The 12,267-nt window shown below is 34.1% G+C and overlaps 1 protein-coding gene across 1 annotated transcript in view; it reads left to right on the top strand.

Moving 5' to 3' along the window:
• Positions 1 to 12,058, top strand: part of LOC111627614 — a 70,816-nt gene extending 58,758 nt beyond the window's left edge. Inside the window, exon 4 of the mRNA XM_023371202.1 lies at positions 10,330 to 12,058. Within this exon, the coding sequence (XP_023226970.1) occupies positions 10,330 to 10,556 (227 nt within the window). The 3' untranslated portion in view covers positions 10,557 to 12,058. The remainder of the gene's footprint in view (positions 1 to 10,329) is intronic.
• Positions 12,059 to 12,267: the final 209 nt, after the last annotated feature.

The following is a 12,267-nucleotide window of genomic DNA, read 5'->3' as shown; positions in this document are numbered from 1 at the left end:
TTTGAGGTAATTTTAGTGTTAAAATAAAGAAATGTTTGCCGTAAATTGGCTTTTTCTTTTTCATTGTTTTTTATTTGGAATGTTTTTGGATTAGTAAAATTATCCAGTTCGTACAATATCTACTCGCAAAATGTTACTTGACTTTTTCATTTTCTGTATTTTTGTAATCGAAAGATTTAAAGAAAAATGAATTCGGTTAATATCGAGAATTTTGCGAGGATGAAATATAACGACAAACAATTAAAATTGTAATTATTGATACATGAAAAAGTAGACACATGAATTTCGTTTGCATTAATTTTGTCGAGATAAACAAAGTTCGCACGGAATTCGATATTCCGAATGTATTCTGATTTTGGCAAAAAAAAACGAGTGATACACGTTTAAATTGAAAAGCTTTTACGAAGAAATATAATTAGATTCGTCTTAAACTAGTGACATTAGTTTTACGTATTTGAAAGCAATGTTCTTTTTACAAAAAGTGTAATACAGGTAACCCCCGTATAACACGGTAGTTACGTTCCAAAAAATTGCCGTGTTATGCGAATCCGTGTTATACGAAACAAAGAACTAATACGAAAAGGAGGGTTAGGTTCCAAAAATTAAAAAACATGCTAGTATATTTTCATAATTAAGATAAATATCTTCATTAAAATTTTTTTAAGTGATACATATTAATATAAATTAAACAATGTTTTCTTCGTCATCACTAAAAACACTATTAATTAACCGAGAGCGTTTTCTTTTTGGCAAGTTATCCTTATCCTCTGAGCATTTTTCTGCATTATCTTCAGATCCATGCTTTACCTTTTGCAAAATGTATGTAATTTTAGATTGCTTGCTTCTAGTTAAAAGGTCTTTATAAATTTCCTTATATGGTGCTAAGCACTTATGAAGAATAAAGCAAGTATGGAATAAGGGAAAAACATTCGGCAACATCAGAAGCAGAAGCGTCGCGATCTGGCAACATTGAAACAAGTTTCGAGAAGGACCACGTGTATCGACAGAAGGCGAGAAGAGAAAATTTACATACTTAAGTACTAATAGTTCACGAAAATAATAATTTTCGTGAACTATTATTACTTAAGTATGTAAAAATTTATTACATTTCCTGTTGTACGAGCGTTTTACCCAATTCTCGAACCGTGTCAGAGTGAATCCGTGCTATACAAGTACCGTGTTATACGGGGGATGGTACCAATTCTCGAACCGTGTTAGAGCGAATCCGTGCTATAGAAGTGCCGTGTAATACGGGGGTTACCTGTACTTATTAATCGTTGGTTTCGCTTTGCATTCCGTTTCACTACAAGTGCTTCACGATATAGACACTTCCAACGTCTGTATAGTACAAACATCGTATCTGTCAAGCATGTTCTGGTACTGTACACCCGCTCAAAAATAACTGGTGTTTGTTGAATTTCTTGTTTCACGACCAGATATGTAAAACTTAATATTATGACTTATCTATATATATAATCGAGACGAGTTGATAATAATAATAATCAGCGCAGTGTCCAAACGGTTAGGAGTTGAAAGTTGAAATTTGGTACACAGTTAGGGTACGTCACGAGAACGCACAATAAGAAGAGATTTTTCGAAATTCCTCCCCACGGGGAGAGGGACAGGAGGCTTAACACTTCCATCAACAATGGAATTGTTAAGTAACAATGGAATTGCTAAGAGAAAGCGACGTGCAAGATGCAGATGCAGTTTTTTTCGTTTTTGCGGGAAATCGAACATATTTTTAGACCCATCTAAAAATTCTCTAATTAGTCTGGAAACGGGAGACCTAATTCTTGCATTCTGTGAAAACGGGTAAGGTTGACTGTAACGTAATAATCTTAATCTTCGCTATCGTTATTTTTGCCCGAGCAACGCCGGGCCTACCTGCTACTTTATTATAGTTTAACATTTGATCTGTGAAATATTAGGTTCTTCGTGCATCGACGTTAAACTGATCCAAACTGAGTATGTTGTACAAGCTATTACCGTATTTTCGCGGATTGTCCGGCATGGCGGTCTATCCGGGGGAGTCTAGGAAATCAGATATTTCAATATGATAAAAATTGGCATGCCGGTGTGAGGTTATACATCCCTGTTTAGAGGGCGCATTAATTAAAAAAAAAGGAGAGATTAAAGGGACCTTACGTCAGGTAACAACGAACGAATTTCAATTCTAAAACTGTGAAGCTGTCAGCATTACATTAAAACTACGATTACACGTTTAATTTCTCTCTTTTGCCTTTTTTCTGACGACGTAAAATACTCGTGGAATTCCGAAAGTGTTTTTTATGTTATTGCAATTCGATTGAAAAATGCAAAAATAAACATATTAAATTTAAGAAACGTGACGTAAATTATCTCAACTTAAATTGATAAACATCGGCTTTCTGTAAAATTTGAGAGAAAGGTGTTAGTTTAGGATCATCGGGGAAGATAGTCAATGACTATCTACTACAAATACTATCAATAAGTCGCTATTATTGTCTTGTAAACGAAAACTCCCTGATTTTACGTCGGTCAAAATGCAATGATATTATATATTATTGTACTCGGTATAATTTTTTTAACATTTGTTTAACAACTAATTTTGTTTATATCTGATTAATTTTATATTGTATTCTCAGTTTAACTGGCATGCTGGTGAATCCGGGGTTTCCGGCATACTGGTTTCCCCCTTTATATGTGGAATGTCGGTTATTCCGCGAAAATACGGCATAATATGTTTTAAAAAGCGCTTAGGATTTGTATTTTACAAGGTACGAATTTGTTTTTAGCTTAAATTTTAGGTGTCTTCTTTCGGGTTTTACCGCTCAATTTCTTAGAAATGTTTTAAAGCGAACCAACAGACTTCTTTTTCTCTTTTATCTCGTTAATATTTGCAACTTGTTTGGAAAATAACCCGCTTTTCAAGAATTACGTGTCACGTTTAACAATTTGAATTGGAAATTGACAGGTACTCCCCTATTTGGTTGGTTTCCGAGATTTTGTCGTAAGTCGAAAACTAACCTGGAAAGTATTGTACATTTGTGCAAAGAGCAACCTCTGATTGTTCGTGTTTGATCCTTCAATGTACTTACAACTTCGCTTACAATGAACGTCGTTTACCATTTAAACTTTCATAATTTTAAGTAAATATTGGCCCTAAACCAATAATAAATAATTTCTTTTGTAAATAAACAAGTTCATTCCAGTAAATCACTATCTTGGATTTCATTAATTCGGAATAAGCTACACAACTAAAATATAACATGCAAATCTTGTAACCGCTTGGCACATCGCAATGAAGTTTGTTCAGAAAGTATTTTTGGAGAATTTTCCGAAATTTTTGATAGTATTTCTTACGTTCACCCGTCTAGCATGTAAAAGACAAGTCACCTTTAGCAATTTATATTAATATCCGTGAAAAATGGAGAGAGATAAAGCAGTACCGAACCAATCAGGAACATTATTATATAGAAAGTATAAAGAAGGAATCTCTTAACGCAGTTTTGCGCAGGATTTGCAGATATCTGAATTTACAGTCTAGGGAATCATAAAATGTTTTCGAGAAAAAGGAAAAGCTTTACGAAGAAACTTATCTCTCGTTTCCACGCAACTATGGCCTTTTCGACGCTAATTTCCCAAAACAGACAAGTTTCCATAGAGGATTTGACAAGGAAATATTCTAATATCCCATTATCTGAATGCACAGTGTGGAGATTATATACGACGAAGGAAATAAAGGCGGTGCAAATCATAAGAAAATCCTTTCATAATTGAATAATTCAACTGAGGACGTTTAGCTTCGTCCAGAACTCACCTGAAGTGGACAAACGTTGATTGGAAGAATAAGTGAATCAACATTTCATGTAAACCATGGGAATATAGACAACAAAGTCATTCGTACCAAAAGTGAAGCTAATAATCCATCATGTCATTCAAGAGGAGCAAAGACGCGCTTGAAGCCACAGTTTCAAGCGCGGTTTTTCACCTAACGGATAGTTTTTTAATGTCCAGTTTAGTTTCATCGGTAATAAATGCAAGAAGTGTCGCACTATCTCCACTGCTAGATTTACGATTACGTTTTGGACGCATTTTAGAAGCACAAATTGTAAAAGTTGATAAAAATTACAAAAATTAGCGAAAACGCTGTTACTCCGAGCTTATCGACTTGGCCGCCTGATGAGCAGCAACGGAACTTTGAGGAAAAGTGAAGATAGGCAATAGAAATAAGCCCGCATTAACGATATATTAAAACTTTAATTTCAGGAAAACGGTCATAAGGAGGAGAGCATCCGTACTACCTATACGGATACATCTTCTACTGCTCGGATCCTTAGAGTTAGTTCTTTCTAAAATGGCCATTTTGTTCCCTATTTTGTCAGTTGAAGTTTGGCGTATTAAAAGTAGGTTATCACCGAAAAGATCGAAGAACGACCCGTCCCACCAACATAGACGGGTCGAAAATTTTAAATATTTCACAGAAAAAGTCGTTTCGTTTAAAACCATGTAAAAAATCGTGGAATTTTCCTAAGGCCTGGTCGGATCGAATGACTCCATCGTTAGTGAACAATAGGTAGACCGGTGAAGAAGTCTAATTAAAAATCGAAACGTCGGAAGTAAGTATTTAGCCTATACCATAGACCATTTTGAAAACGCACACCCGATTTATTAAATAAGTTTATTTTTGCGAAAGGCATTAACATCAAAATTTTTGAAAGTGTTAATACGATTGTTTAAAATTTGCTGTACGTATATGTTTATTTTGTAGTAAGTGATACAAATGAATTAGTCTATTTACTATCGGAAAACTATGGCCGAATAACAGTTTGAAAAACATCGTTATATGTTAATTGGTTGAATATCGACCATACATTCGGATACGACTTAATTAATTATCTTTCTTGTTAATTACGTTGGCAGAGAAGCGTCGTACACTAAATACCAGCAAATTATTTGCAGTTATTTTAACCATTTTAAAACGATTGTCATTCAATTAATAATTGATTTAGAACGGATTCACCGGCAAGTGACCATTTTTTGTTACCAGGTTATGCTCGTATTTCGCCAGGCGCGACGTTGCCGGCTGGCCAAGTAATCCGTTCGATTCCGAATGTAACAAAAAATGTTACCGAAAAGGCATTTTCGCAGTTGTTTGCTGAGATATTTGATAGCCCTTTACTAGAAATATGGACGTGGAAGAACTGTCGGTTCAGTGATTTCTTCTTCAAACTTGAAATTAATGCAGATCCGTTTTAAAAACTATCGAGCTAATTGGAAGAGACTTCGTCGTTAGTTACTCGCGGTTGTAAATGCCCTCCAGTACTATTAATTAGATGAAGGAATAATCTTTGTACTGTCGACTGTATTTAATCGGCATTTCCATCGCATCGGCCATGTTGGATTACATTACGTATAGTACACGCCCTATCTTCGTTTACTTACGTTTATACGGGCCAGCAGTTAGTTTAATTCATACTGAATACTCTATTACCTTAGATTGAATATCGTTATAAACCTATAATATGATTACAGTANCTAAGTCTCTGGAACGGAATACATGCACCAGTGAACCTACAACTACGCGATTTATATTTTAAAAATAATTAAATTCACTTAGCATTCAAAACTTGTGAATTTTGAAAAAAACAAATTTGCTGATTAAATACGGACAACCGTTTAACTGAAGTAAAACGGGTTTTCCCCTTGCTATGGATGTCTGCCTAGTTCAGTTTAGCCATATTCCGCTACAGTTTGCCTTTATTATCAGTTCGAAACGGGGTGGTTCCATAATACCCGCAGTGTTCCATAATACCACCTTCTCCTCTATGTTTTTACGCTAGTTCTGTATAGTTGACGGGAGTTTTAAAAAGTCCATTAAAATATTTGATATTTTTATTCCGCTCTCCGATTTTATATTACTCACGAATTTCAATGTCAAACCAGTGATATTATGATTTCGTATATCCTATCTCTAAGGGAATGTAGAAAAAAACGTGTACAATTCTTATATAATGTTAAAAAATTAACTGTTATTTTGACAGTATCATTTACAACTAAATTTAATGAATGAGAGAGACGCACGAGATACAAAAAAAGCTCTAGAATTTATTTTCCTTAAATTTACGATTTATGTATCCGTTTGTCATAAAAATTTGTCTTTCCACTTTTTTCCCGAGACTACAAATATTCGAGTACAAAGTAACCGGTTTCGACTTACTACTTCTTAAGAAGTTAAATAATTAAGCGATTAGGGAATTGGGGACATAAACAATACCCTGATGAAAGAGCCGAAATTTTACTTAAACAAAAGCTTAACCGAACCATCTCTAGCCGAGTACAGTGGAGATTATTTCTTCGTATTATTAATGTAATAAAGACAGAAATTTTTCCAGTTCGATGAGAGTGACCGAAAAGTTGTAAATTTTGGAAATTTCTAAGGACACTTGGATCTAAAACAAATTAGTTAGAAAACAAATGACTATTAAGTTTAACATATTTAGATTTTTACAGCTATGGTGAGAAACGTTTAAAATCTACAACAGCCCTGTCGTGTCCTTTGAGATATACTAGTGATGCGACAAAAGAGGTATTTCACATTGACCGGTATCGGCACCCTAGGGGTTTGGCAGTCTGCGTGTATGCGCGCTCTGCAACCGTCTTCGATTCCATCCATTCTCGTAGGGAGCTATCCCCGCGTTTCTTTATGCAGCGCTCGAGAAGCGCTTTACAGCGAACACACTGAAACTGGTTTCTAATTGGCCAACACTGCTCGTGACGTCATTNAATTACGTGTCACGTTTAACAATTTGAATTGGAAATTGACAGGTACTCCCCTATTTGGTTGGTTTCCGAGATTTTGTCGTAAGTCGAAAACTAACCTGGAAAGTATTGTACATTTGTGCAAAGAGCAACCTCTGATTGTTCGTGTTTGATCCTTCAATGTACTTACAACTTCGCTTACAATGAACGTCGTTTACCATTTAAACTTTCATAATTTTAAGTAAATATTGGCCCTAAACCAATAATAAATAATTTCTTTTGTAAATAAACAAGTTCATTCCAGTAAATCACTATCTTGGATTTCATTAATTCGGAATAAGCTACACAACTAAAATATAACATGCAAATCTTGTAACCGCTTGGCACATCGCAATGAAGTTTGTTCAGAAAGTATTTTTGGAGAATTTTCCGAAATTTTTGATAGTATTTCTTACGTTCACCCGTCTAGCATGTAAAAGACAAGTCACCTTTAGCAATTTATATTAATATCCGTGAAAAATGGAGAGAGATAAAGCAGTACCGAACCAATCAGGAACATTATTATATAGAAAGTATAAAGAAGGAATCTCTTAACGCAGTTTTGCGCAGGATTTGCAGATATCTGAATTTACAGTCTAGGGAATCATAAAATGTTTTCGAGAAAAAGGAAAAGCTTTACGAAGAAACTTATCTCTCGTTTCCACGCAACTATGGCCTTTTCGACGCTAATTTCCCAAAACAGACAAGTTTCCATAGAGGATTTGACAAGGAAATATTCTAATATCCCATTATCTGAATGCACAGTGTGGAGATTATATACGACGAAGGAAATAAAGGCGGTGCAAATCATAAGAAAATCCTTTCATAATTGAATAATTCAACTGAGGACGTTTAGCTTCGTCCAGAACTCACCTGAAGTGGACAAACGTTGATTGGAAGAATAAGTGAATCAACATTTCATGTAAACCATGGGAATATAGACAACAAAGTCATTCGTACCAAAAGTGAAGCTAATAATCCATCATGTCATTCAAGAGGAGCAAAGACGCGCTTGAAGCCACAGTTTCAAGCGCGGTTTTTCACCTAACGGATAGTTTTTTAATGTCCAGTTTAGTTTCATCGGTAATAAATGCAAGAAGTGTCGCACTATCTCCACTGCTAGATTTACGATTACGTTTTGGACGCATTTTAGAAGCACAAATTGTAAAAGTTGATAAAAATTACAAAAATTAGCGAAAACGCTGTTACTCCGAGCTTATCGACTTGGCCGCCTGATGAGCAGCAACGGAACTTTGAGGAAAAGTGAAGATAGGCAATAGAAATAAGCCCGCATTAACGATATATTAAAACTTTAATTTCAGGAAAACGGTCATAAGGAGGAGAGCATCCGTACTACCTATACGGATACATCTTCTACTGCTCGGATCCTTAGAGTTAGTTCTTTCTAAAATGGCCATTTTGTTCCCTATTTTGTCAGTTGAAGTTTGGCGTATTAAAAGTAGGTTATCACCGAAAAGATCGAAGAACGACCCGTCCCACCAACATAGACGGGTCGAAAATTTTAAATATTTCACAGAAAAAGTCGTTTCGTTTAAAACCATGTAAAAAATCGTGGAATTTTCCTAAGGCCTGGTCGGATCGAATGACTCCATCGTTAGTGAACAATAGGTAGACCGGTGAAGAAGTCTAATTAAAAATCGAAACGTCGGAAGTAAGTATTTAGCCTATACCATAGACCATTTTGAAAACGCACACCCGATTTATTAAATAAGTTTATTTTTGCGAAAGGCATTAACATCAAAATTTTTGAAAGTGTTAATACGATTGTTTAAAATTTGCTGTACGTATATGTTTATTTTGTAGTAAGTGATACAAATGAATTAGTCTATTTACTATCGGAAAACTATGGCCGAATAACAGTTTGAAAAACATCGTTATATGTTAATTGGTTGAATATCGACCATACATTCGGATACGACTTAATTAATTATCTTTCTTGTTAATTACGTTGGCAGAGAAGCGTCGTACACTAAATACCAGCAAATTATTTGCAGTTATTTTAACCATTTTAAAACGATTGTCATTCAATTAATAATTGATTTAGAACGGATTCACCGGCAAGTGACCATTTTTTGTTACCAGGTTATGCTCGTATTTCGCCAGGCGCGACGTTGCCGGCTGGCCAAGTAATCCGTTCGATTCCGAATGTAACAAAAAATGTTACCGAAAAGGCATTTTCGCAGTTGTTTGCTGAGATATTTGATAGCCCTTTACTAGAAATATGGACGTGGAAGAACTGTCGGTTCAGTGATTTCTTCTTCAAACTTGAAATTAATGCAGATCCGTTTTAAAAACTATCGAGCTAATTGGAAGAGACTTCGTCGTTAGTTACTCGCGGTTGTAAATGCCCTCCAGTACTATTAATTAGATGAAGGAATAATCTTTGTACTGTCGACTGTATTTAATCGGCATTTCCATCGCATCGGCCATGTTGGATTACATTACGTATAGTACACGCCCTATCTTCGTTTACTTACGTTTATACGGGCCAGCAGTTAGTTTAATTCATACTGAATACTCTATTACCTTAGATTGAATATCGTTATAAACCTATAATATGATTACAGTAAGTTTGAGATTCTACATTTAATTTAAAAGATTATGCGAAAATTTTTATATTATATAATCTCACGCACTATTGTACGTAATTTAAAAAAATAGCACATATGCCCTTAATTTCCTTATAGAAAAACTACGATATTTCCATAAATACTGTATTACAATTTTCTTTTACTTCTCTTACCGTGAAGTCATATATTGATATTGAATATGTTCAGTATAATATGTTATAAAATATTTTTCTATCATAAATTTATTTCAATTTGTGATTGATAGAGAGAATTTAAATTTACACTTTGTCGAAAAAATATTGTAACACATGCACTGAAGATAATATCTTTACTTAGGATAATTACTTGAAAACGCAATTAAAGAAAATGGGAAAAAATTGTCGATAACGTGATTCGGTCGAAGGTATTGTTCACCGTGGTGGGAATTTGGCTGGCTAATACGAGTAACGCATCGCTTAGTTTGCTAAGACACTTCTTCAAATTTAAAGACTTTTCTGTTCGAACTGCCGCGGCAGTAATCTTCAACATCCGCATCTGATTTCCCGACTTCCGGCTTTCTTATTCGTCGTCCACTTTATTTTCGAGGGTCTTTTAGAGTCCAGGGAGCCTTCTAGGTTTCCAATACCTTTGCTTAGCTTGTCTCGAAAACTAATCCGTTTATTGCACGTAAATCTAAGTTTCTGTCGAAAAAGTCTGGAAACCGCAATAGCTACGGATTAGAATTGATACGAAAAATGTACTTTGTACGGCTCGCGCGTCACTTTTAATTAATCTGCGGCTATTATTAAGTAAGCTTACTAATTATTTTGAACGTGCATTTTTGGAGTACGGTTATTAGTGGTAGAAAGTAAAAATATAACGTATGTTTATAAAATCAATTTCGAGTATATATTTATGGAATACTTTATAAAATATTTCGCTGATTAATTATAAAGTTTTCTTTGTTCTATTTTAGGTCGAATGGAGCACATTCGGCGCAATTGCCTGGACAAAGAAGTCAATTTAACTAACAAATGTGTAATTGAAGAACGTATAGGATGGAAAGTCAAAAAGTGCGCGTGCCAATACGATTTGTGTAATACTCATTTATTATCGGGGTCGTTTAAAACATCTCCCGACCTCTTAACCGCTTTCGTAATATTTCTATGTTTTTTCCTGACGTTAAAGACGAGCGACGTGTAGCTTAATGGAAATATTTAACATTCGCGGGCTTAAAACCATGCCGGAGCAGTTCCATCCATCCGAACAGCGCAGCATTAAATAAATATTTCTAATTTTCTAAGTAATACAAATATTTTTATCGAAATTAAAATTTAAAAAATATTGGAAAACGTAAATGTTAATAATTTGGCAAGAGTAAAAAGAATATCGGGCAGGTAAATGCTTATGTAGAGTTTTTCTATCTTGCCTTATTAGTAATAATAATATGAAGCTTTATACGCCGCTGGGATGCCGAAACTGATTTTTGAGCGACGGAACGTTTCGCAGAATAGTTCTTCGTTACTCGATGGATATTCGGAAAACCCGTCCAGTTAGAAATTTACGGATAAGGAAGATTTTTAAAATTTTGTAAAAGACGAAAAGGACGGCCATCTCCTTCCTAGTTTCGTTACAAATACGCTTTTTAAACCACGCGTTTTATAAATGTGAAAGTATCGAAAGAACTTCGTGCGGCCGAAATTAAATCCCTGCAAAATTTCTATTCTAAAATAACAGTATTAGAATTTTATGGTCCAGAATTTAGGAAATAGAACGCTATCCTACGGCTTCTAAAGACGCACATCTCAGGTATTCCATTTCTTTAAATAACAAGATAAGCCCTCTTAACAAAATTTAGGTGTACGGATTTCCGAGAATAGTATTTGTGATCATTAAACAGCCTATATATATATATATATTGAGAAAAAATTTTGGGATGAGAATGTACGAACGAAATATTTTGTTGATATTCTAAATGTTGTAAATACTTCGTACATTTTCCCTAATCCTTACAATAAGTGTTTATGTAATCTTGTCACGTTTAAAATTTCAAATAATTATTTGTTATTTAAAACTATGTGAATGTATTTTATTTTGTACGCAACAAAATATTTTTATGGCCATAATTATGTCTTTCATCAGTGTTAAGTATTTGTCACAATAAAAATATTAATATTTGCATTATTTATAAGCGATGCTTTCGTCGCGATTAACGATAAAACGATCGAACTTGGGTATAGCGACACTGTTCGTTGACTTCCGAAATTTGCGCTGAACCGAACAACGATAAGAATTACTTTCAATATGGATATTGTACGCCAGGCTTCACTGTAATTGTTTATTGAAGGATTACAGAAAGTACCGTAGACGAGATTTTTAATATGAAGTTGAAATTAAATAATAAATCCAAAAGTGCAAAACGTTACAAAATGTCGAATCGTTCATTATACTTCTGTAAAAGTTAAATCAAACTGTTTCGCGGAAAGGAAGTAAAAAATGTATAAAATGAGAGAAAATATATGTATGGATTGTTCTTAAATAGGGAAGGTGACGATAAAATCTCTATATCATACTGGACAAATTTCGGCTGGATTCAAAAAATAAATTAATTAAAATAAAAAATTCAGAAGCAAAACGAATGAAAAAAGAATGCATGAAAAAAAATTTCGCTAAAAAATATATTAATAAATTTACTAAATCTTAAGCAAAACATAAAAAATAATATGTAAAAGACGTAAGCCTTTTGAATAAATAAACATCCGTAAATGTATACATATATAAATTTGGCTAATGAGTGTATATGGGATTTATGAATAATATTTTTATAATTTTTCTCACTTGAAAAAGCATTCGATAGAATCATTTTGTAAGAGTAAAACAAAAGATTTTTATAACTTATTTCCTCTGAAAAATT

The sequence above is a fragment of the Centruroides sculpturatus genome, unplaced genomic scaffold (genome assembly GCF_000671375.1).
Source record: "Centruroides sculpturatus isolate CEXI.00-Female unplaced genomic scaffold, Cexi_2.0 scaffold357, whole genome shotgun sequence".
Lineage (NCBI taxonomy): Eukaryota > Metazoa > Arthropoda > Arachnida > Scorpiones > Buthidae > Centruroides > Centruroides sculpturatus.
The sequence above is the reverse complement of the archived record's forward strand: the minus strand, read 5'-3'. Positions and strand labels throughout refer to the sequence as shown.